Here is a 25,803-nt window from a genome sequence, read left to right as displayed (position 1 = left end):
TGTACTCAAGATATATGAATGGATAGGGGCGCCTGGGTGGCTCAGTCAGTTAAGTGTCTGTCTTTGGCTCAGGTCATGCTCCCGGGGTCCTGGAATCGAGTCCTGCATTGGGCTCCCTGCTCTGTGGGGAATCTGCTTCTCCCTTTGCTCCTCAACCTGCTTGTGTTCTTGCTGTCTCTCTCTCTCTCTCAAATAAATAAAATCTTTTTTAAAAAAAAAGATATATGGATGGATAACATATTCTAGAGGCATTCTCCATTCTCCACCCTTGCATAAAGGAGTATAAAAAGCCAACCAGTCCTTATTCCAGAGGCTTCATTGCTGAGAGGTCCAAGGTCCCACTGCAGGTTCAAAAGTTCTTGGTTTAACGGGCTGACAGCCTGACTCAGCCAAATCCTCCTCCTAGAACACTGTTATAATTGTCATGCAAAGCATTTTCAAACACCAAAAAAAGATAAACAGAGGGACTTTATTAACTTAAAGGATTTGAAGTATGAACTGTTTTATGTAAACTTGCTAGCATAATGTCTGTGTGTGTGAAAACTTAATCTCCCATGATAATGTAGGTACAGTTTACCCTCACTGATAAAGGCTAAATGTTTGTGCATCTCCTCCTCAAATTCATATATTAAAGCCCTAACCCCCAATATGATGGTATCTGGTGATGGGACCTTAGGAAGTAATTAGGTTTCGATGAGGTCATAAGGGTGGTCACTAATCCTCAAGGTAGAATTAGTGCCCCTAAAAGAAGAGACACCTGTGAGCCTGCTCTCTTCTCTCCCTCTCTCTCCATGCTCACACAAAGGCAAGAAGGTGGCCATTTGCCAGCCAAAAGGGATAGAGAGCTCTGACCAGAAACCGACCTTGCTGGTACCCTGATCTCAGACTTCCAGGCTTCAGAACCATGAGCGGATTTCCGTTGTACAAGCCACCCAATCTATGGTAGTTTGTTATGGTAGCCCAAGCAGACTAAGACACTCCCCTACATTCCACCACCCTCAAACAAACAAAAAATTAAATCCAAAGTTTCCATCACTAAAATATCTCACTTATTTCCTTTTTTTTTTTTTTAAGTTTCCTTTAATATATTTACAGCTAGGGGCACCTGGGTGGCCCAGTGGTTGAGCATCTGCCTTCCAGCTCAGATGGTGATCCCAGGATTCTGGGATAGAGTCTTGCATCGGACCCCCTGCAGGGAGCCTGCTTCTCCCTGTGCCTTTGTCTCTGCCTCTCTCTGCTGTGTGTCTCTCATAAATAAATAAATAAAATCTTATATATATATATATATATATATATATATATATATATATATATGCTAGCTGTAACTATATGTATATATACATATAGTTACAGCTAGCATAAAACATGAACAAGCCTATAAGTTGCCCCTTGCTCCTAGGCTCCATTCCCCACCACCAAATCTTTTCTCATTTTCTTCTTTAGTATCTGAGTTTTAGCTAGATATATGGCTATCCAGAGCAAAGACAGCATTCGCCAGCCTTCTGTGCAGCTGTTATCGTATAACTTGAGGTCTAGCTGGTGGGTAGACATGGAAGTGGCATGCCCAACTTCTACCTTGTGCTCACACACAAAGGTGTGTCCTTGTTTTAATTCTTTCCTGCTGGCCATTTTCTATAGGTGTGGAGCAGCACTGAAGCCACCGTCCTGAACCCTCGAGTGGAAGCACACTGAGGATGGAAGCATATGGAATGACCTGTTATACCAGCCTTCACCACCCACGTTTAAGGAAGAAGGCTAAACTTCGACCAGATTTAAGCTGTTGTTATTCTATGTAAACCACTGTCGTTTTCAGCTACACCTCTGGTTGACTACCACAATCAATGACATTATTAAAATAGATTTTTTTCACTAAAAAAAAAAAAAAAAAAAAGATAGTACTTCTGCAAACTGCCTTACCAGGGAAGCTCAGTCAATCCTCCTTGCACAGCAATAGCAGACTTAACCCTGTTGGCAAACTGGACGGCATCTTCTCCTTCCTGGGGAAAAAGGAAATTACAAGTACTTCCTGAGAACAGAGCTTTCAAATAACTCTTAAAAGCTCTCAGAGTCAAAAAAAAAAAAAAAAAAAAGCTCTCAGAGTCATTTAGATTTGCTTTAGAATGTAAGATTCGGGGCGCCTGGGTGACTCAGTCGGTTAAGCATCCAAATCTTGATTTCAGCTCAGGTCAAGATCTCAGGGCTTTGAGATTGAGCCATACGTGGGGCTCTGCACTGGGTGTGAAGCCTGCTTACGATTCTCTCTCCCTCTCCCTTTGCTCCCCACAACATGTGCATGCCTTCTTGCTCTTTCTGTCTCTCTCTTAAAAAAAGAAAATAAGATTCATATTTTAGCTCAGTTCTATTCTCAATCATAGCAAATATCATTTGTTCTATCAAGAAAATGAAGTGCTGTATTGTTTGATTTTGTATCTTGTGTATATATTTATGATCTTTATTAGTCTTATCCAACACATCACATTCCGTAATATCTGTAGATTCACTAAACCAATAGCAATTATAAAAACTATTATGGAAAAGAGTCCCTGAATATAAAATAGCCTGATTTTAAAAAGTTAAATACTTTTTTTTAATGACTCATTTGCTAAGAAAGCAAGTCCAGCTCTAGCTAATGTGAAGAAGGAAGGCACCCAGGATTTCAGGTAAAAGTTTCCTTGCCTTGATCTGACTGGATAAAGCACCAAAGACTAGTTGTTATCTATGAATACCTCTCTGCTCATGGGGGGCATGTACCACACGTCACAGACGATTGCCCAGCTGGTCATCATTCGAAGCAGGTAGCTCACCATGTTGTATTTACTACTGTTCCAAAATGCATCCCCAAACTGAGGATTATACTGAGAAAAAGAAAAGAAAATACATCCCAGTTATGAACTAAGTGGTGGCTTCTTTTATCCATGTCAGTGTTTCCAAAGTGACAAGCTAAACATCTTTATCAGACCCCAAGAGAAAGAGAAACGACTTTGCTTGATAGAGATGAGTTAAAAAAAAAAATAATAAAGTAAACCAGGCCCACTAACTTCTCTGACCTGAGTCCCAGAGTGCTATAGTTAGAGAGTTATCCACATGGGTCTTAAATATCTGTCTCCCTTGAAGGTGAGTGAAAGTAGTCACAGTAACTATTTTGCCTATTACTGTGTCCTTGGCACTTAATACAATGCCTGGCAGACAGTCCCCTGGTTCCTATCTGTAAACATATCCAGAGAGAGAGAATGATCAAGCAAATAGGGCAAAAATGTAAACAGTCGGTGAATCTGAGTAAAGAGTACACAAATGCCTTGAGGAAGATCCTATTACACAATAGGTCTCTTGAATATGTTGGTTGGCTAAATAACTTTAATATAATGACATCACAATTTTTCCACCAACTAACTGTGTGACTATAAGGCAAATTACATAACATCTCCAAGATTCAGTTTACAAACTGAGCAAGTTTAACTAAAGTTGTGGTTTCTAAACATTCTGGTTTAGCAACAAATTACAAATCATTTTCTTTAAGTCACATCTAATGCAGAATCCCAGTATGTAGAACAGATTTTAAAAAGGAAAAAAACATATGCCCTGATGCACTATTGGTACGGATATATATCAATACAGTTACTAGAGAAAATAGTATGAGGGGATCCCTGGATGGCGCAGCGGTTTGGCGCCTGCCTTTGGCCCAGGGCGCGATCCTGGAGACCTGGGATCGAATCCCACGTCGGGCTCCCAGTGCATGGAGCCTGCTTCTCCCTCTGCCTGTGTCTCTGCCTCTCTCTCTCTCTGTGACTATCACAAATAAATAAATAAATACCTTAAAAAAAATTAAAAAAAGAAAATAGTATGAGAGAGTCTTCAAAAAAATAAAAAATGGAACTACCCTATGATCCAGCAATCCCGCTTTCAGGAATATACCCAATGGAAATGAAAACAAGATCTTAAATAGATAACTGTACCCTCAAGTTCATTGCAGCATATTATTCACAAGAGCCAAGATTTGGAAACAATCTAAGTGTCTCTCAACAGATGAACAAGCAAAAAGAGATGTGGTATATATTGAGAGTGGAATATTATTCAGCCGTGAGAAAGAAGGAATCCTAACACCTGTGACAATATAGATGGACCTTGAAAGCACTTTGCTAAGTAGCGTAAGTCAGACAGAGAAAGATAAGTACTAGATAGTATTACTTATACACAGAATCTAAAAAAAGCTGAACTGATAGAAACAGAGACTAGGATTATGGTTTCCAGGGGCTGAGGAGGAGAGAGGGCACAGTGGAGGAATTGGGGAGATGCTGGTCAAAGACTACAAACTTTCAGTTCTGAGATAAATAAGTTCTGGGGACCTAATGCACAGCATGGTGACTATAGATAGTAATACTGTATTATATACTTGAAAGCTGCTAAAAGAATAGATCTGAAATGTTCTCATCATAAAAATGAAATAGGAATTGTGTGATGTGATGGAGGTGTTTGCTAAAACTACAGTAGTGGGATCCCTGGGTGGCGCAGCGGTTTGGCGCCTGCCTTTGGCCCGGGGCGCGATCCTGGAGACCCGGGATCGAATCCCACATCGGGCTCCCGATGCATGGAGCCTGCTTCTCCCTCTGCCTGTGTCTCTGCCTCTCCCTCTCTCTCTGTGACTATCATAAATAAATAAATAAATATTTAAAAAAAAATAAAACTACAGTAGTAATCATTTTGCAATATGTAAGTATATCAAGTCAACATATGGTATAAGTTAAATTTACCTGATATATGTCAATTATATTGCAATAAATCTGGAGCAAGGGGAAGCGTACACAGTGCTTGTTGTATTCTTAAGAGATTTTAAGGTCGAAGTTATATCAAAACAAAGTTACCAAGTCATTGCCCTTTTGGGGGGCCAGGAGATCATTTGTTTTACCTTAATTGCAACTGGATGTATGGTCCCTCCAATTTCAAAGCTTCCCTTTTTAAACATCATGACTGAAGTGTTGTTGATGCAAGTCCCTGAAACGGGGTGGAAAAGAGGTGGTGAATATTTATGAAGGCAGTCTTTTTTTAAACAAAAATTTTAAAAGGAATTATTTTGATATAAAATATTCAAATCATAGCAAAATTATAGCTGAATATCATTTTGGGAAACAGTTCCATCCCTGCTTAAGTAAGTAATTCAAGAGCTCTAAGCAAGTTTGATAACAAACTTTAACTTTGTTACTAAATACTCTAGAAAATATAACTTGAGCACAACAGGTGACAATTTCAATATTTTAAAATAACGACCTTTAAAAATTTATGAACAATACTTGTCCAAGTTCATTACCCAGAAATGACATTTAAGATCAAAAGTCACCATGACTCCCAAAAAAAAAAAAAAAAGGAAGAAAAAGGCATCACGACTTCCATCAAATGTCAAAAGCAAGGGATTACTGGCTTAAAGAAGAACATCTCTTTCCTACAGAACAGCAGAGATCTGGACTACGAATGCCAATTCTAGAACAATCCAATGCCTCACACACTTGTTATCCACGAAGGCTTGGTAGGCAGTCACCCTTCTTACCTTCAGGAAAGATTAGTATGGGTAGTTTTTTCTTATCAGCAATGTGTTCTTTTAGTCTGTAAAGTAAAATAAAAGGTCAAAATGCTACCTTTATAAAGGTAGAGGTGGGAATCCTCCTTGGTCTTCCTGACACTCTACTAGCACAAATATAATGGTACAGCAATAAGGAGGGGAAAATAAGTAAAGGAAATACACTCAGGTTGGGTCTTTTCTAAAAAGCATACAGTTATCTGTACTAGTTCAATTTCTCTCATTTCAAAGCAAGCGATTTCAGCCTACTCTGAAGAAAGAATGCTAGGGGCGGCTGGGTGGCTCAGTCGGTTGGGCGTCTGCCTCCGGCTCAAGTCATGATGCCAGGTCCTAGGATGGAGCCCCGCATTGGGCTCTCTCCTCAGCAGGGAGTCGCTTCTCCCTTTGCCCCTGATGCCGCTTGTGCTCTCTTTCTCTCTCTCTCTCTCTCTCCCTCTCTCAAATAAATAAATTTTCTAAAAAAGAAAGAAAGAATGCTATGTAGTCATGAGACAAGGCTCTGATGCCCTCACCTCAGGTCTGTGCCCTTCTCCACGGCCCTATTATTTTGTCATCTGAAAAATGGGAATACTGACTACTGGACCCGTCTGCCTCACGGCTGTTAAGTATAAAAAAACTCCTTAAATGAGTAGGGTTCAGCTGTCCTGTGACACAGACACCATAAAGCTGAGAATGACAGAAGTTCTTCTGGGCTTAGGTTCCGCCTTCCCTGCAGCCCGCGCTGTATTTCCAACTGCTTACCAGAAGCTGGTAAGGCTCAGATAGAGACCTCACAGCAGCCAGTGTCCTAATGCTAAATAATCTCAAACTGGGGCACAGTTTTACTAACTTTAAACAGATTTCAACAAGCACTTTTCATTTTACTACTAAAAGCATGGCCCGCCTTCATGTTTCTAAAAGCAATAACCAACAGAGGGCCTTCAGTTAAAGGGCTCGGGCAAAAAGCTGTTTCCCAACAAAGGCTTCTGGTAGCACATCTCTAACCCAAGCCCCAAGGGTTCCTTCTGTTCCATGAAGAACATTAGCTCTATCTGTCTCTAGATGGATTTAAGTGATAATGGACACCCAGCAAACAATCAGCTATCTATTGACTCAGCAAATAGTTACCAATTATTTAACTTTCTTTTTTTAAAAAGATTTATTTATTTATTTATTTATTTATTTATTTATTTATTTATGATAGACATAGAGAGAGACAGAGTCAGAGACACAGGCAGAGGGAGAAGCAGGCTCCATGCCGGGAGCCCGACATGGGACTCGATACCGGGACTCCAGGATTGCGTCCTGGGCCAAAGGCAGGGGCCAAAACGCTGAGCCACCCAGGGATCCCCTTATTTAACTTTCAAGGTAGTAATTTTTAATTCTGAAAACTCAGTGACTGGACTATCCCTAGGCCACAACAATACAAACACATGGGCCTTCTAAATTCATCATATATCCCACTATGACTACAAAATTAAATTTTTTAAAAAGATGTACCTAAGACAAGTGATTCAGCAGAAAAGGCTAACCACAAATAAAGCTCCATATATTTTAGGTTTAATCCTGAGTACTGCTCTGCCCTCTTTGGCAGGAGGGCCAAGATTTATGCTACTAGTAGATTTTATGCTACTCCAAAGGACACTGGGTAATGTCACTGCTTACCTCTTAGTGACCAAGTGTCGATCCTTCATTTCTGAGCGTTCAAACCAGACATGTGGACAAGCCTTGACCATAGCTCTCTGAATAATTCCCATCAACCCACCATGAACCTGGCCAACCTAAAGTATCATGAGAAAAAAAGGAAAAATGTAAAGGCACAGCTAGGCAAAGAGAGCTTTTATTTATTTATTTATTTATTTATTTATTTATTTATTTATTTATTTTAAGGAACCAGTAAGTTCCTTTTCCCCAACAAGAGAATAGATCGGCCTTCTACTGATTTAAGTTCTTTGTCTAATCAAAGGACATGAATGGCCAAATATAAGAAAAAGTGTTCTTTAGTAGCATCTTTGGATTTTAAGCTGAAAATATTGCTACACTAGTTATACTCTAAAAAGTATGTCAATTTAGTCAAGATAAGAGAAATGCAAATTAAAACTACACTGAAATTTCTCACTCATCAGACTGAAAAGACTCAAAAGCTTAACAATGCACTCTGAGCCAAGGCTGAAGAAAACAGCACTCAGGGGTTCCTCGGTACCTTTATAGGTTAAGCGTCTGACTCTTGATTTCGGCTCAGGTCACGATCTCAGGGTCATGGGATGGAGCTGGATGGGGAGCCTGCTTAAGATTCTCTCTCTCCCCCTCTCTCTGCCCAGCTCCCCCACCCTGCTGACACTCTATCTCTCTCCAAAAAAAAAAAAAAGTTAGGAAGAAAGAAAATGGCACTCTGACATTGCTTGGGAAGGGGGAGGTTATAACACCTGTAGAAGGAAATTTGGCAACATCTATCAAAACTACATAGACATTTATCCTTCAACTCAATAATTCCACTTCTAGGAGTTTATCCTGAGGACATACCTCCAACAAAACAAAAATACATATGCACAAGGTTTTAATTATATATTACTTGTAATTTCGAGATATTGGAACTACCTAAATGCAAACACAAGAAATCAAATGAATAAACTATGCTACATACACACAGTAGAGTGCCAGGCAGCTGGGAAAAGAGTAAAGTTGATCTACTCTGTAAGGAATAACTTCCCAGAGATCCTGGGGTGGGGTTTTTTCCTGGTTTGGGGCTTTAAAAATTTTTTTTTTTTTTTTTTTTAGTATAGTTGACACAACGTCACCCTAGTTTCAGGTGTATAACATAGCAATTGAACATCCCTATACATCAAGCTATGCTCACAACACAGGCAATCTTAAGTAACAAGGCAAATTGCAAAAGAGCAAATATAGTATGCTACCCCTTGTGTAAAATAGAAGGAGTAATATATACATATATCTATTTCTACAAAAAGAAAAAAAATCCAAAGCAGTGAAGTTGGAAAACTAAAATGTAGGAAGGAATGGAGCAGAATGAAGAGAGGAAGTGACATTATTAAGAATTTACCTTTATTGTTTAGTTTTGATATTTAGAAGCTTCCAATAATAAATCAACAAGGGTGGAACTAGCAAACCGAAAGCAAACGGAAACAAATAAACCCAACTGCATTTCAAGCTAATAAAAGAACAACACTGAAGAAAGGAGGGGAAACCCTAACAAATGTACAAAGATGGTATTTGACCACACACCCTCTATCTCTCTTTGAAGAGAACTGCAAAATACCTGGATTTTTTTTTTTTTTACAACAGTCATTTGTGTAGCAAAACAGTGAGGCAATTCTGAAACAATTTTAGATGTATCATAGGATTGAGAAAATAGGTAGATACGTTGGGAGCCAGGGTATTCACTATGAAAAAGGGGAGATGCAAATATGGATTGGGGGAAAGCAAGAAAGAACCTTATGTTTCTCCAATAATAAAAACAGAACTACCCTATGATCCAGCAATTCCATCTTTGAGTTATTTATCCAAGGAAAAAAGAAAACACTAACTGAAAAGATGTATGTACCCCCATGCCCACTGCAGCATTATTTACAATAGCCAAGTATGGAAATGACCTAAGCGTCTGTTGATGAGTGAGTGGATAAAGAAAACATGATATACGTGTGTACACACTTTATCAGCCATTAAAAAAGAATGGAATCTTGCCATCACAAACAATATGGTTAGGCCTTGAGACGTTATGCTAATAGGCTAGATAGAGGGAAAACAAATACTATATGATCTCACATGTGGAACCTAAAACAAACAAAAACCACCACCAAAAAACAACAAAAAACCCATACATTGAAGGCAGTTGTGAGGTTGGGAGAGGAGATGCCAAGGAGCGGGCAAAATGAATGAAAGGGGTCAAAAGGTAAAACTTCTAGTTATATCATGGGAATGCGGTATACAGTATATGGACTATGGTTAATAATATTGTATTGCACATTTGAAAGTTGCTAGAGAGTAGATCTTAAAAGTTCTCATCACAAGAAAAAAATTTTATGTGTGGTGATGGATGTTAACTAGACTTACTGTGATTTTACAATGTATACAAATACTGAATTTTTGTACACCTAAAACTAATTTCAATTATACCTTAATTTTTAAAAATTTAAAAACAAATGACTTCCATATTTTCTAAAAACAGTAAACTATGAGGCATCAAATTAATAAAAATACCTAAATACAAATGAAAAAAAGAAAAACCCTATGAACTGCATGAATTGGTACAGACCCAAATTTTGAATATTATATTAATATTAGAAATAAATATTAAATATCAACATATTAACATATAAATAATTTACACACATTTTTATGTAGATAGAAAGACAGCACACAGAATGCAAATGATAAAACAAATGGAGCAAAATGCTACTAACAGGTAAATATGAATAAAGGGTATATGGATATTTATTATTGCAATCTCTCTATGACTCGAAAATATTTCTAAAATTTTTTTAAAAGTTCAAGTCTTTGTTTAGGAGGGGAAAAAGACTTTGAAAAGCCACTGAGACGGGTTCTTGAATATTCTTCACATATATATATAGTTTATGTTTAGCCAGAAGAGGCCACATGTGACCTTTGGAGGTCAGCAATAAAGTTTCCTCCCATTTCTGCCCTCTACTGCCTCTGACTTAAATCCAATTGGCGTCCAATGTCTATCCCACTGGAAACTTAGCAGTAGCTCTGCTTTTCTAAAATGTGGCTAATATTATAATTGCAGTCACCCATAATCAAAAAGCATAAAACATTCCAACAAAATTCTGACGACTCAGTCACCAATTTAACTTTTTGTTGACCAGGACACAGAATGAATATGGTCCCAGAGACACAAAATCGTGATTAGCCAAGTTGGTTAAAATGCTCAAACCTTCGCTTTCTCTTCTATAATAAAATATCAGCCTGAATCTCACTGTATTACTGTGAGTTCACATACAATGGATGTGAAAGTGCTTGTCCACATAATGCAAAGAATTATTACTACGACCAGAATGGTGCTGGGGCCTACCCAGGATTGTTAACAGAAGGGTCCTTGAGTGGGCTTTTAAACAAAATCATGACATGCTTGCATGATGCATATGTATGTCATTGTTTTTCTTTTTTTCTTTTTTTTTAAGATTTTATTTATTTATTTATTTATTTTATTTTTATTTTTATTTTTTTATGAGAGACACAGAGAGAGAGGCAGAGGGAGAAGCAGGCTTGATGTGGGACTTGATCCCAGGACCCTGGGATCACAACCTGAGCCAAGGGTAGATGGCTCAACCACTGAGGCACCCAAGTGCCCTGTCCTGTTTTTCTTAAGAAAGGCTGCATAACTATTAACTGATGCCTAACCTAAACAAGGTGAAGAACTAGCAATTCCCATAAGTCTTCTCCTAGAAATAGTTAAAGCTTCCCTGGATTCCAAATGGGCTCCATGACTTAGACAAAATAAAGTAGTAAAATGTGGTTGCCCAAGAGTTATATATATCTGAACTCATATTTTAGACAGATTAAATATCTGGCAATAAATTAGGAGTTTTTACAAAGGCCTTCAACCCCCTCAATGATTTTTTTAAATAATAAATTTATTTTTTATTGGTGTTCAATTTGCCAACATACAGCAGAATAACACCCAGTGCTCATCCCATCAAGTGTCTTCCTCAGAGCCCACCACCCAGTCACCCCCCCCCCCGCCCTCCTCCCCTTCCACCACCCCTAGTTCGTTTCCCAGAGTTAGGAGTCTTCCATGTTCTGTCTCCCTTTCTAATATTTCCTACCCATTTCTTCTCCCTTCCCCTCTATTCCAATGTGGCATATATGTTTGTCTTTCTTGCTTGATCTTCATTAAAAAGTCTGATTTTTTTTTAATTGTATATGGCTCCCTGAAGGAAGACACAACTAATTGGCTGGTAAGGGATTTGCACAGTTCTAAGGAGGAAGACTTTAACATCTCAAAGTGTTATTAAACACTGCAGGGATTTTAGAAGCAAGACAGAATCAACCTTGTAAAGTCCTATCAAGCTCAAGTATGTCTACGTTTCAGTGAGTTAACATTTTTACTACCTTTTTAAAGAAAAGATTGATCCATTAATTTATTTTTACTTTTTTGAAGATTTTTTTTTAAGTCACCTCTACCCCCAACATGGGGCTCAAACTCACAATGCCAAGATCAAGAGTTACATGTTCCACTGACTCAGCCAGGCAGGAGCTTACAATTTTTTACAACCTTAAATATAATAGCTATTTTCTTTCTTTTTCTTGCACTATGTAGTAGTGTTCATTTATATAGCTACAGTAGTAAAACCCCTTCATTTTCTAATATAAAACTCTCTAATTTGTGCCAAAATAAATTAAAAGTTTATTGAATAATCCATAAAACATGCATTTACTTGAACTGTCACTGAGCTGCTCTTACCATAGCATAGCATCCATCCGTTGTCAAGATCAAAACATCTATTGGGGAAGTATGATTGGCAACACAAATGCCTCCCTTCTGGGGTCTGTACTGCCTGCAATCACAAACAATGGTAAATAGTAAACCTGGAAAATTGTTACTAATTTGCAGAACAGCATGTATTCACCCTATTTTGCTCTAAAAAGTACATTTAAAAATCGAGTTTCAAAATATCTGGTCCCATTTTAAAAAGGTAGGCAGTATGATAGAAGTAGGGTAAGAGTATAGGGGAAGGGGCCAATAACTTGCCCTTTATATCTATTTACATTGTTTTTTGGTAATGGTCATATTTTCCTTTTATAATGAAAAAGGAAATTTAAAAATCTTAGACTGAGTTACAAAGATTCCATAACTTTAATATTATAATATTCAAATTTCACTTAACTATTTTCCTATTATTTCAATCTTCATAAGCATCCCTTTTTAGTAGTTTCACAGTGACCACAGAGTAAATTTACTATAGTTTCCTGCCTTTTATCCCCTTAAAGCAGAGGTTGGCAAACTTTTCCTATTGAGGGCCAGAAAATAAATATTTTAGATTTTGCAAGCCAGCCAATTCCTATCAAAACTACTGGACTCTGCTATTTTGTCACAAAGGCAGTCACAGACAAAACATAAATGCATGAGCATGGCTGTGTTCTAATAAAACTTTATTTACAAAAAAAAGATGGCAGGCTGTATTTGGCCTCTAGACCCATAATTTAGTTTGCCAACCTTTTCCTAGAGTTCAACCAGTATTTGAAACTAATGAAACAAAGTAGTTTTCATTGGCCCAATACAGAGAAGAAGAACCAAATGCATAGCAACTTTAGCATGCGTTCCTTAAAATTAGAAGCAATTCTATATATACTAGGTTGTGAACTCTCTATGTAATTAAAGCACCTTTTCTGTAGATAGTATTTCTTCTGATCACAGTTCTACCAAAGCATTTCTTCTACTCCTCATCCCAAAACTCACAGCTCAAAGACAAAATCTTGTAATTTTAGAAACTTTTTTTAAGATTTTATTTATTTATTTATTTATTTATTTATTTATTTATTTATTCATGAGAGACACACAGAGAGAGAGAGAGAGAGAGAGAGGCAAAGACACAGGCAGAGGAAGAGGGCAAGCTCCATGCAGAGAGCCTGACATGGGACTCGATCCTGAGACCCCAGTGTCACGCCCTGGGCCAAAGGCACGCGCCAAACCACTGAGCCATCCAGGCATCCCAAGATTTTATTTATTTATTTATGAGAGACACAAAGAGAGAGGCAGAAATACAGGCAGAGGGAGAAGCAGAGAGCCAGATGCAGGACTCGATCCTAGAACCCCAGGATCACACCCCAAGCTGAAGGCAGATGCTCAACTAGTGAGCCACCCAGGTATCCCTAATTTTAGAAACTTAAGGGGCATTTTATGTTGGTAACACATGGTAAAGCCACAGGAGATAATGTCTCCCTTCAACAAATGAGACAGAAAGATCCAGTCAACAAAAAAGAGAGGCTTTCTAGAACTTTTAAATCAATGAAGTTAAATGTAAAAAAAACAATAATAATAAAATTGAGTTAAAAGAAAAGTAATTCAAAAGTAATCAAAATTACTTCTATCAGCTAATAACTTCAGTTAGGTACCATTATCCTCTATGGTTGCAGGGAGGGAAGCAAAGTGTGTTCTGTCTGAAGGGTCAGTTATGAAACTTCGAAACGGCAGGACTGAGATTAGAAACCAGACCTCAGGGCGCCTGGGTGGCTCAGTGATTGAGCATCTGCCTTTGGCTCAGGTCATGATCCCAGGGTCCCGGGGTCCCGGGATCAAGTCCCACATCAGGCTCTGCCACAAACTATCTACGGGACCCTAGACAAATCCCAGAGATTCCCCTCTTCACCTGTAAAACAGGACAATGACACCTTTCTCGTAGGATGACCTATAAGAAGCATATATGACGTGGCCTGCACACCATAAATGCTCAATTACTAAGTGTCATTACACTATTTTTACATTCCTTCTGCAAGTGGATGGCTTTTTGCAAGTTTTTCATACAAAACCATTCTAAGCAGCAGGGATGAACATACTGGCAGTACTCTGACTTCACCTGCTTTCTCCACCCACTACTGTCAGTTAGAGCCTGGATTTATGCACAGAAAGCCAGGTGGAAGCCAGTGGACACTCACTTGTTATGATAATGAATGGTGCCAGAGAGGGCTCGCACACAGATCCGACAGCATGTCAGGTGGACCAGTTCACTCAGCCAGTTTTTGAGGCTGCAAGAAAGAGAAAACATTTCATGGTGCGGTTCTGGGCACTCCTAAGAAACAATACAGTAAGAGCTTCCATGTGCTCCTTCACAGCAGCATACTGTGTTCTGAAACACAAGCACAGTTTCAACTCTTAAAGTCTCATTGAGGCATTTAGGACAAAACTTTCATGAAAAATAGATCTCACCCTACAAGACTGTCATGATAAATCCCTGACCAAGATAAGCTGGAGCTTTTTTGGTCTCAGCCTGGTAAGCTTGACCATATGGTAAGACTGTTGTTTTCCATGAGTCCCTCAGTCCATTTCCTTTCTCCTCTTCATTTCCTCTTTGAAAAACGATTTCTCACCATTTATATCAAAGTGTGATGGCAAATCAAATAAAGACTATGAATACAAAGTAAGCAAAATGTTAACAAGTGTGTGGAGGCCATAAATTTGAATCAAATATTCTTCTTGTAGACACAGCTAAGGAAAGGGACAATCCTATTTTTGGCTGAGTAGAAGGAAACATTTCCCACCTGCCATCTGGCAGCTGTCCGACCAGTGTAGTTCCTATAACCAACAAACTGATCCCAATGAAAGCCAAAGTAACCCTGAAAAAGAAAAGAAAACGTAATGCAAAAGTTAATTGCATAGTAAAAGGCAAGATATATCATCTAAAAGTTCAGAAATAATCAAACTATAAGTAAGTCATGGAATGTCTAAATATGGAATATGGTGCTGCCATTAAAAGAATTAGGTAAATCTATAGATTCTGACACAGAAGAATGGTCTTTGGTATTTTGTGAGAAAAAAAGCAAAATAAGTTTCAAAATAATATGTAGAGTATGATACCATTTTCAAAATAACAGTAAGCATATATTAGTTGAACATCAAGCATATAACTAGTTTATAGATGCTTAAAGAAGGTCTGGGAATTTATTCACGAAACTACCAAATTCAATCTATGTAATTGTCAAAGGATTAAGCGAGCTAGTGAAAAGAATAAATCAAAAGTCTTGCCCTTTTGCTCTTTTGAATTATTTTTAATGAGTATATATTAAATATACTCATATTAGCTTCTTGTATAATATAAGAAACTCCTTTATGTTCTATAAAGGAGTCATGTCAGGTTGAAAATATCTTATTTTCTTCAGTATACATTGGTGGGCATTGTATGATTGTAAATATCTTCCAAAGGTCTAAAAATTACTTGTTTTTCTGAGTTTTTTAATGATGGGAGAGAGGTACAATTCAAACTTTTCTCAAAGGAATTTAAAATTTATAGCAAATAGCAAGAAAGGCTCTTGCATAATAAGAACACCAAGTTATACCACCATATAGAAATCCTTTCTACATGCAAATCTGTTGTCCCCTTAGTATATTCACAGTAACTCACAAGTTAGTAACAAGGTCACTGACAATACCTTTAATCTCCACATAGACACTTTCTCATTTTTGAAAGGTGCTTATAACATTCTTTCTAATCACTTCAAAAAGAATATAGTCATTTTCAGAAATGTAAGTAGAATCACACAATAAGATAAAATTGAGATTTAAAGTCTTTCAGAATAAATGGGGCTTCCTTCTAAATGCATTGTTAAGGTGTTAAACCTCATTAAAGTCCTTAAAAAAAACTTGTTGAAGTCTTGGTATAAGACCTTTGGACAGAACAATTGAAGGCTAGATTTAGTTTTCTTTCGGTGCCATATTTTCATACCAACCACTGATGCGATAGATAAATCATCAGTTATGCAAAAGTTTTAAAATAACATTTTGCTATCTTGCCCTACTGGGAATCATTTGTTCCTACACATGAAACCAGAAGGGGTTACATTTGAACATGTTTAACAACTAGGTTCAAAATTCTTGAAAGGTTTTATTTACAAGATTAATAGGCAAAAAATTCTGGTTTCCAGTTTAGTGAGACAACATGAGAATTTTCATAGATGTCACAAGTTTTCAGCCACAATCTGTGTTTTTTAAGAGTTTTACTGAGATACAATTTACCTATCATGCAATTTACCCATTTATAAAGTAGTCAATGGTTTTCTGCATATTCACAGAGTTGTGCTACCATCAATACCATTGATTTTAGCATGATCTGCTTTTTGAGTGTTCACTTTGGAGCAACAGCTCATCTTCTAAAGCATTTACACAGTAATTCTTTCACAGTGAAGAGGATGTACTAAGTATAGGAGTCTCAATTCTGACATTTCCTTATTCTTCTTGGGTGCTTACGCTACTGGATTATCCTACATCTGTGGTTTCTTTGTAAGAATCTTCTGTTACTTCTTGAGTCTGTGAGCATTAGTTTAGTCTAAGTAGATAATGGAATCCTAACACCATTTACTGGCCCCCACAGTGGAAGAAAGCTAACCAACAAATGAGGGCATCTCAAATACCTGGACCTGCAAAATACTCTAGTTTGAGGTGGCTTTGAATACAGTGCCTGACTCGTGGACAAGTGCACGTGTATAATCTCTATAGTCAATCTTATTGAAGGTTCATTTCTTTTTAAGAATAAAAATAGAATAAATGGAAGCCCTAATTATAAATAGACAAAAAAAATAAAGAGACTAGACATGTCTAATAAATAAAAGCTCAAATATTTCCTTCGTGCATACTAGTGGATACTTTTGCACATGCTCAGAGTACATGAACCCCCAGTTGAGAACACTGGTTTAGGGTTCAAGCAAAATTATATGCGAAACACTGAATTTCACTTTGATAGCACAGTTGAAATGATTCCCAAAAGACATCCCATGCCCCAACTGGCAAATCAGCAATATGGGTCAAAACACACACACACACACACACACACACAGTTTAGAAATGTGCCTTTGCCTCTACTTAAGCAATCTCTTCACTTGTAATAAACCTAAATGAGGCAAGTATAGGTCACCCTAGGGATGGTTGAGCGGTTTCAAGTCATGTGCCAATTTAAGGTGGCTGATAGCAACTGCCCAGAAAGCTCTACTGAGGGGATGCCAAGGTTCTGCCAAGGGAAATAAACAAGATAATCAATGGCAATATTGTGACTGATACACATGCCTACTACCTGCTATTACCATGCTAGGCACACCTTGCTCCCTCATGCTTCATCCCATTGCCCAGCGTCACCTCTGCTACTCTTATGTTCCCCACTATGTTTCTAATAAACTGGACTTGAAAGTACCTCCTCATTAGGCAGAATCAGAAGAGGACACAGATGGCAAACTTTAAATAAGAAAAGTTCATCATAATGGAACTAGATGGAACAAATTCAGTCCCGTGAATGGCTCCCTGCCATGTGGTAACCATTCTCAGGAATTTTTTCTCTCCTGTGCAACTATGAACTGCTACAGACCAGCAAAGAATGGCAGTTACAGCTTGGCTGACACTTTGGTGAATGCAAAACTATAAATCCTCTCTTCTTTTTCCTAACTTACCTTTTCTACTATCCTCAAATTATCTTTTTTAAAGATGTTATTTATTTATTTGATACAGAGCAAGCGAGCATGGGCAGGGGGAGAGGGAGAAGCACCGACTAGGCAGGGAATCTAATGCAGAGCTCGATCCCAGGACCTGAGTGGAAGGCAGGTGCCCAAATGACTAAGCCACACAGGTGCCCTTATCCCTAAATTATTTATGACTGAAAGAACAACATGGATCCAGATTGATATATATTAGACTCTTAATACACATCTTCATTTGGGGAAAATATGAAAGAAGAATAGATACTTCACATGTTCCTGTGGAGGTCACATTTGGTGGTATTTTGCAGGTGGTTGGAAAGAGTGAGACTAGTGCCATAATACTCTCATGAGAACATTACATACATGACTTAAAAAGAAAGCTGAACCAATTATACCATCAATTACTAGGCAGGAGACATACCTCAGGGGCAGAAGGACACAGTAGCGTACTATGACGCCCAGTACCCACACCATGGTGAGCCGCAGACTGATGTACTGGAAATTTATATTGGTTCTTGTGAGGAGATTCCATGACACTAGCTCCTCTGAGGAGAACCTCTGGGTCACTTCATCTTCTACAATGGCTTCCAAGCCCTTCTTGGAGAAATAAAACACATCAGAGAGCTCAAAGTCCCTTCCTCGCAGACCAGAGAGCCCTTTCTCCATGGGTGACTCATCTCTTTGGATAATACCTTAAAAGAAAGCATCAGGACATGAGAAAATGCTATAGGACACAAGAACTGACCAATGGGGCAATTTTGTGCAGAAGACAAGTCAACAAATTTAATGGGTTATATGAAGCCGACTTCAAAAATAAAAGACAAACAATTGCAGTGGGAAAAGAGGTGAAATCACTCAGTCTGCATAAAATGGCTTCTATCCAATGACTTTAATTCATTAGAAAGAAATGCGGTCCTGACCCTTTTCTTGTTGCATTTCCTCTCTTCACACCATTAGTGAAAAAGAAGTTACAGAACAAACTCTCTGCAAGTATAGATCTAGATTGTGTGAAAATAAAACCTTTTGTTTTTCCCTGACAAAAACCATAAAGCCAAAAGCAAGCAAAATGGCAAAAGGTATTTACTGCAAATGGCAAAAGGCTGATATTTTTAATATGTAAAAATGATTTAATGAGAAAATCAGTCTCAAGGTCATGAACTGAATTCATAGAAACACTAATAGTTAATATACCAAAACCTTTCACTAGTAATCAAAGAAATGTGAATTAGACAAAGATTGGCCAGTTTACATCATCAAATCAGCAACATTTTTAATGATAAAGTTCAATGACAGAAATAAGTTATTTTCATACTCAATGTGTATGAGTGTGGAACTAAAACTAGTAGTCAAAGTTTGTCAAAATCCCTTTGGCATGAAGAGGCTAAGAATCGGTTTGCTGATGATTCAATAATTCCAATTTTAGGAAACTATCATAAGAAAATAATCAGAAATGTAGGCAAGAGTGTTCACTGTAGCATTTCCCATTATAATGAATCCAGATAACAAGATACAATGCATCTAATAGATACTGTAATTAATAAATACCTTACTGTTAAGTGAAAAAAGGCAGGATTTAAAACTAGTTTTAACTTTATGAAATATATATACATAGAAAAAATGTCAAGAAGGCCACATTAAGTGGTTATCTCTGGGCAATACAATTAGATGTTCCTCTTTATGCTGTTACTTCTTTCCTATAAAGAAAATAATTCAAGGATTTTTAACATAGCATAAATTTTATAAATTGAAAAAAATGGCCACTGCCACCCAGTTCTGACTACTAAATAAGGATCACAGATGAGAAGATCTTCAAATAAAGAGTAGCTGCATACACAATGACATAACTATCCAATTGTCCCCCTGGGGTGTGTCGCAAAGGAATTTACTTCCTAAATTAGAAAAGTCTTTTCTTTTGGGAGATTAAGATATTAAATTCCCTAAAAGAAGATCCCCTTTGATTTTTCACTTGCCAGTTTACTTGGAAATCAATGAGAATGGAGAGGGCTATGTTACCCATCCTCTGGAGAACATACATGTACGTGCATCCATAGAAGCTTTAAAAAGGAATGGCAGCATAATGAATGCACTGGAGTAGAAAGTAAAGAGGACCTGGAATTCAAAGTCAAGTTCTGCTTAGGAAAACCACCAGCTGTGGGGCTCCAGGGTGGCTCAGTCGGTTAATTGTCTGCCTTCCAAGCCCCACATTGGGCTCTATGCTCAGCAAGTCTGCTTCTCCATCTCCCCTCACTTATGTTCCCTTTCTCTCAAAATAAATAAATAAATAAAATCTTAAAAAAAAAAAAAAAAGGATAAACGCCAGCTCTATCACTTACCACTAGATAAGTCACCTAACTTGGTGTCCTCCTTTATGAAATAGGAGGTGAAAAAAGTTTTAGTTTTTTTATCAGGCTAAAGTTTCATGATTTTACTTTTGGGTTTTGTGGGTAGTTTTTGTTTGTTTGTTTTTACCAACATGCAAATCCAATATCTTATCACCTTAAGAATTAGAGCAGTAAAATAAGCTCCTGGGTGATTAGATTATCTTTTCCCATCATCAAGTCTAAGTGGTTTAACCTTTTCTCACCCTCTCTGAAAAGTATTTGATTCCTATGAGAGGATGAACCAAGACAGTGTCACTACTGAATTACCCTCTTGCTCTGTGGATGCTGCAATATCTCAGAGCAGGTTACTCAATCCAAGTACTTGCCAATACTCAGCAGTGCAAGAGTTTCATTATTTAGCAATGTGTAGGGTTTTGTGGGGTTTTTTAAGTCTAGAAGGGGAGGGAAGAACAAGTTATTCAGCCAATCTCAGAATGAAACACATTTGAGACAGAGGATAGCCCTTCTAAAAATAACCTTTTGCGGAGGGGTAAGAGATAAGAATGCAAGTTCAAGTTGCCTCATTATTTAACTGAGCCAAAGAGAAGAGATCTGTAAACAGGGGCCAGGCCTCAGCCCCTACCCACTTGATGTGCAATATTCTCTATGCTCCCTGACCTACTTAATTCTGTGTAACTCACCTAAAAAAAATTCAATTTTATATTTTTGTTAAGCCTCTTTCAAAGATATGTGGGTGACTGCAATACACCTAATTGACAAAGGATTAATTTCCAGAATATATTAAGACATACAAAAAAGACAAGAAGAAAAGGTAAATATAAATATATATATATAAATACATATATATGGTAAACAATTCATAAAAAGAGTAAGCTTTAATGATTACACATTTTAAAAGATGTTCAACTTCACCATAAGCAGAAAAACACAAAGAAAAACAATGAAATACTGTCTTATACACATAAAGACTGATGCAAATTTTAAATCGAGTAGAATAAAAAAAATAAAAATAATAATAAATCGAGTAGAATCAAGTGTTGGTGAAAATTTGGACAATTGGAATGTAATTAGTATAACCATACTGGGAAACAATTCGGTACCAACTAGTAAATTTAAAGATATTCATAGCCAGAGACCCAGCAATTCTACTTCCAGGTATAACTCAGGAAGACTTTCGTTTAATAATTTCAAATATGCAGAAAAGTCACAATGATAGTTCACTTTACCCAGATTCATGAATTGCCAACACTTTGTCACATTTGCTTTATTGTTCTATCCCTACATGTATGAAATGTACTTTTTTTCTGAACCACTTGAGAATAAATTGCAGACATCATGCCCTTTACCTCTAAATATTTCAGCATTGATTTCCTCAAGACACGAAGTTTTATTTATTAAATAACAATAAAATTGTCAAAATCATGAAAGTGGACCTTACTGCAAAACTAGTATCGAATGTACAGACCTTATTCAAATTTTCACAATCATTCTTCATATCATTTTTTGCTTCACATCCTTTTTTTCTGGCCCAGGATCCAACCAAGGATCATTATATTTATATGTCATCTCTATAATCCCCTTATTATATGAAAAAGTTTCTCAGCCTTTCTTTGTTTTTTAAGACATTGTCATTTTTTAAATTTTTATTTATTTATGATAGTCACAGAGAGAGAGAGAGAGAGAGAGAGAGAGGCAGACACAGGCAGAGGGAGAAGCAGGCTCCATGCACCGGGAGCCCGACGTGGGATTCGATCCCAGGTCTCCAGGATCGCGCCCTGGGCCAAAGGCAGGCGCTAAACCGCTGCGCCACCCAGGGATCCCGACATTGGCATTTTTTAAGAGTACAAGCCATCTATTTTATAGGATGGCTCTTAATTTGGGTTAATCTGATGTCTCCTCATGATTAGATGCAGGTTGTACACTTTGGGCAGGAATAATACGTAAATGATGTATCCTTTTCGGTGCATCACATTGGGAACATGTGATCTGTTTGTTCCATGATTGGTGACATTTAACTTTGATCGCTTGGTTTAGGGTAGTCAGTTATTACCAAATTTATACTGCAAAGTTACTTTTTTTCTCTTTTTGATTAGTAAGTGGAGAATTATTATCTATAAGTATCTATAAAGGAGAGATACTTTGAAACTACAGAAATATCCTGCTCCTCAAACCTTCACCCAGTGGTATTAACAGCTTTTTTTTTTTTAAGATTTTATTTATTTATTCATGACAGACAGAGAGAGGCAGAGACACAGGCAGAGGGAGAAGCAGGCTCCATGCAGGGAACCCGACGTGGGACTTGATCTCCGGTCTCCAGGATCAGGCCCCGAGCCTAAGGCGGTGCTAAACCACTGAGCCACCCGGGCTGCCCGGTATTAACAGCTTTGATGGTTCTTGCCTGAATAAATAGGCAGTATGTGTCTTTTTTTTCTTTAAGATTTTATGTATGTATGTATGTATGTATTTATTTATTTATTTGAGATAGAGAGAGTAGGAGCAAGGGAGAGCAGCAGAGGCAGAGGAAGAAGCAGGCTCCCCACTCAGCAGAGAATTGGATGTGGGGCTGGATCCCAGGATCCCCAGATCATGACCTGAGCCGAAAGCAGACACTTAACTGACTGAGCCAGCCAGGCCCCTCACTATGTATCTTTTAAAATGGTATTTTCTCACTTCTTCCACATTTATTATTTCCATTTCACCTTAAAAAAAAAAAGAACTTTTCAATTATACTCTACAGATTCCTATAAAATTGTGCAGAAGTAGACATATATAAAAACATTTTGCCACATTGTTTGCAATAGCAATCTAGAGGTACATTAGAGGGCTCCTGGGTGGCTCAGTTGGTGGAGAGCTTGCCTTTGGCTCAAGTCATGATCTCAGGGCCCTGGGATTGAGCCCTGCGTTGGGCTCCCTGCTCAGTGGGGAGCCTGTTTCTCCCTCTCTCTCTGCTGCTCTCTCTTGTGTTCTTTGGTTCTCTCTATCCTTCTGTCAAAAATAAATAAATAAAATTTTTTTAAAGATTTTATTTATTTATTTATTCATGAGAGACAGACAGAGAGAGAGAGAAGCAGAAACACAGGCAGAGGAAGAAGCAGGCTCCATGCAGGGAGCCTGACATAGGACTTGATCCCATGTCTCCAGGATAAGGCCCTGGGCTGAAGGTGGCGCTAAACCACTGAGCCACCCGGGCTGCCCATAAAATCTTTTTTTAAATAAATAAATAAATAAATAAATAAATAAATAAATAAATAAGCATTAGATAGATGGATATATAGCAATATATACAAATATCAAAGCTTTATGTTGTAAACTTAAAACTAATATTTTGTATTAATTATATCAGTAAAACAAATAATAGAGGAAAACTCATATAAAATAATAAAATAATAAAAGGAAGCTCATATAAAAAAAGGTGGGTACATACAGTGTATACTGTATAAGAGCTAAAAGAAATCATCAATTAAAAGAATTAATTACCAACTTAGATAATTTAAAACATCAACATGAACAAACAACTCAGAATGATAGGTGGAAGGTGATATTTTTATAGAGTTTAAATAATGCAAAACAGTAAATACCATGTATTGTTTAAAAATATACATATGTATAGGGAGAGTATGAAAATATGCATAAAAATAATAAACATGAAAATCAAAGTAGTAGTATCAGGGGTTGACAGGGTAATGGGATCAGGAAGGCATACACAGTAGAATTTGACTGTTTCTATAAAGTTTTATTTATTAAACTAAGTAGTAGCTACACATGTGCTATAACAACAGCAACAAAAAAGTTACATGGAACTAACAATTGTTCCTAAGATGAAAATCTATATTGTAAAAGAGCAAGTACCAGCTTAGAAGCTCTTTAATAAGGCAAACAAAATCTAAATATGGGTATTATTATAAAATTAGATGTCAAAAGAAGTACTGAATTTAACATATTACTTCCTTCCTAAATTATACTGACTATTGAGGGTCAGAATTACTGATTCAATTTACCCTAAGCATACCTTCTAAAAGAAAGACAAATTTAATTCAGTCTACATACAGGGCACACTATGTAACAGGCATCAAAGTACAGATTAGAAGGAAAAAGAGGAAATACTTCTTTTGGCACCAAGAAATGTTCATAAGTAGACTAAAGTCTTCCAAATCTAGATATAGACATATCAGATTTAACTAGCACAGACACAATTTTGATATTAGTTTTTATTGTCATTATGGAAACCTAGTTTTATAACTAACAAGTCAGTACTGTTCCTTTAGAGCAACCTACATTTCTTAAATTGATAAAACCCTGACTTCCTTTTGTTTCATAAGTCAGCTTCAAAATAGTAAAGCCATAAACATTTGAACTTTGTCCTCACACCAAATGCTCTGGCAAACCTGACAAGGCCGATGCTTGGATGAAGATAAAATGAGAAAAACTATCTCTTTCTAATATGAGAGATTAATTGCACAAGCTGCCCTGTGCCCTATGCCGTTAGCAAGGCATGGTACATAAATAATACCAGCTATGAAAAGCCTGTTAAAAGAAATGGACCTGAAGTTAAAACCATTTCAATTATAATTAACTCTAAATTAGCTAAGTGAACTCTTGGAATGACTGCCCATTTATAAATCACAGTAGTTTTGCCATCCTCCAGATGTAAAGCATGTTTTCTAGGTCAGCAGTTAGGGAAAATTAAGAGTCCACTACAGACCAAAGCGTATACAATAGGCTTTATAAAGAGGAGCTGATCCTTAATCTGCCAATGGGCTATAATCCAAAAGTTAGAAGCTCAGAGTTCAAACACACTCTCTCTTGGAAACTCTGGGTGATAATTCTTTTAGAATTTTCTGTTTCAGCTAGAATCCTATCCAGTCATAAGCCCAACTAACCCAAAAACATAGGTGATCATACAGTAGTAGCACATGAAATAGAAATCTCCATTAGCACTGTTTCTACCAGAAATTTTTAAATTAAATCTGGTTTGGAATTAACAAATATACACTCCTTTGCCCTGTAGTGACTTAGAGGAGATACAGGAATTTTCAGGGGGTACTGGTAACATTCTATTTCTTGATCTAAATGAGAGATACATTAGTTAAGTTCACTTCGGGAAAATCATTAAGTTGTACATTTTTAATTTTACGCTCTTGCCTGTGTGTGTTACATTTCAATTTTTTAAAAAATTTACTTGTGATCTGTTGTCCAACATTGTTTATAGTTAACATTGTATTAACCACTTAAAAATTTGTTAAAAGGATAAATCTCATGTTCAGTGTTCTTACCACAATTTAAAAAAAAAAAAAAAAAAGAACCAGAGGCAGTATCTGTGAATCCAGTTTCAGTGATTAATCCACTACAAGATTAAATTAATCCTACCTTCATTATCAAAAAAAAAGAAAGTTCATATCCCCTTAAACAAGTGGGCTGGGAGGAGTTTACCTGTCTGGGCACCAACCACTGGAAGCGAAGTTCTTTTCCTGGTATGAGGAGCTCCTCTGAGGGGCTCTCGTCCTTGGCAAAAAAGCCAGGCCTACATTCTACCCCTACCATGCCCCAATATCCTTCTTGGCCCATCAATGTGATTAAAGAGGCCAAGGCCAAGTAATTGTAAATATTAACTGCACTTGGTTGAGGTGGGAGTGGGGTGAACCACTGATGCTGGTTTTAAAGAACAGAAATATTCATGTCAAGTTTGTGGGAAACAAGACCCATATTCAAGCAATCACTTAGATGTAATTAAAGACTGAAAAGTCTTTACTGTTCTCA

General features: G+C 37.3%; 1 protein-coding gene across 1 annotated transcript in view; it reads right to left on the bottom strand.

Annotated features, from left to right (window-relative positions):
- The window catches only part of GPAT3 (glycerol-3-phosphate acyltransferase 3), a 60,757-nt gene that overhangs the window by 4,174 nt on the left and 30,780 nt on the right, over nt 1-25,803 (bottom strand). The window contains exons 3-11 of the mRNA XM_077882757.1: nt 18,126-18,396; nt 14,786-14,860; nt 14,183-14,272; nt 11,991-12,084; nt 7,214-7,329; nt 5,540-5,595; nt 4,904-4,989; nt 2,727-2,855; nt 1,918-1,997 (exon numbers count right to left, since the gene is read on the bottom strand). Of these exons, the coding sequence (XP_077738883.1) occupies nt 1,918-1,997; nt 2,727-2,855; nt 4,904-4,989; nt 5,540-5,595; nt 7,214-7,329; nt 11,991-12,084; nt 14,183-14,272; nt 14,786-14,860; nt 18,126-18,396 (997 nt within the window). The remainder of the gene's footprint in view (nt 1-1,917; nt 1,998-2,726; nt 2,856-4,903; nt 4,990-5,539; nt 5,596-7,213; nt 7,330-11,990; nt 12,085-14,182; nt 14,273-14,785; nt 14,861-18,125; nt 18,397-25,803) is intronic.

This window comes from Canis aureus, chromosome 33 (assembly GCF_053574225.1).
Source record: "Canis aureus isolate CA01 chromosome 33, VMU_Caureus_v.1.0, whole genome shotgun sequence".
In the NCBI taxonomy this organism is placed as follows: Eukaryota; Metazoa; Chordata; class Mammalia; order Carnivora; family Canidae; genus Canis; species Canis aureus.
The sequence above is the reverse complement of the archived record's forward strand: the minus strand, read 5'-3'. Positions and strand labels throughout refer to the sequence as shown.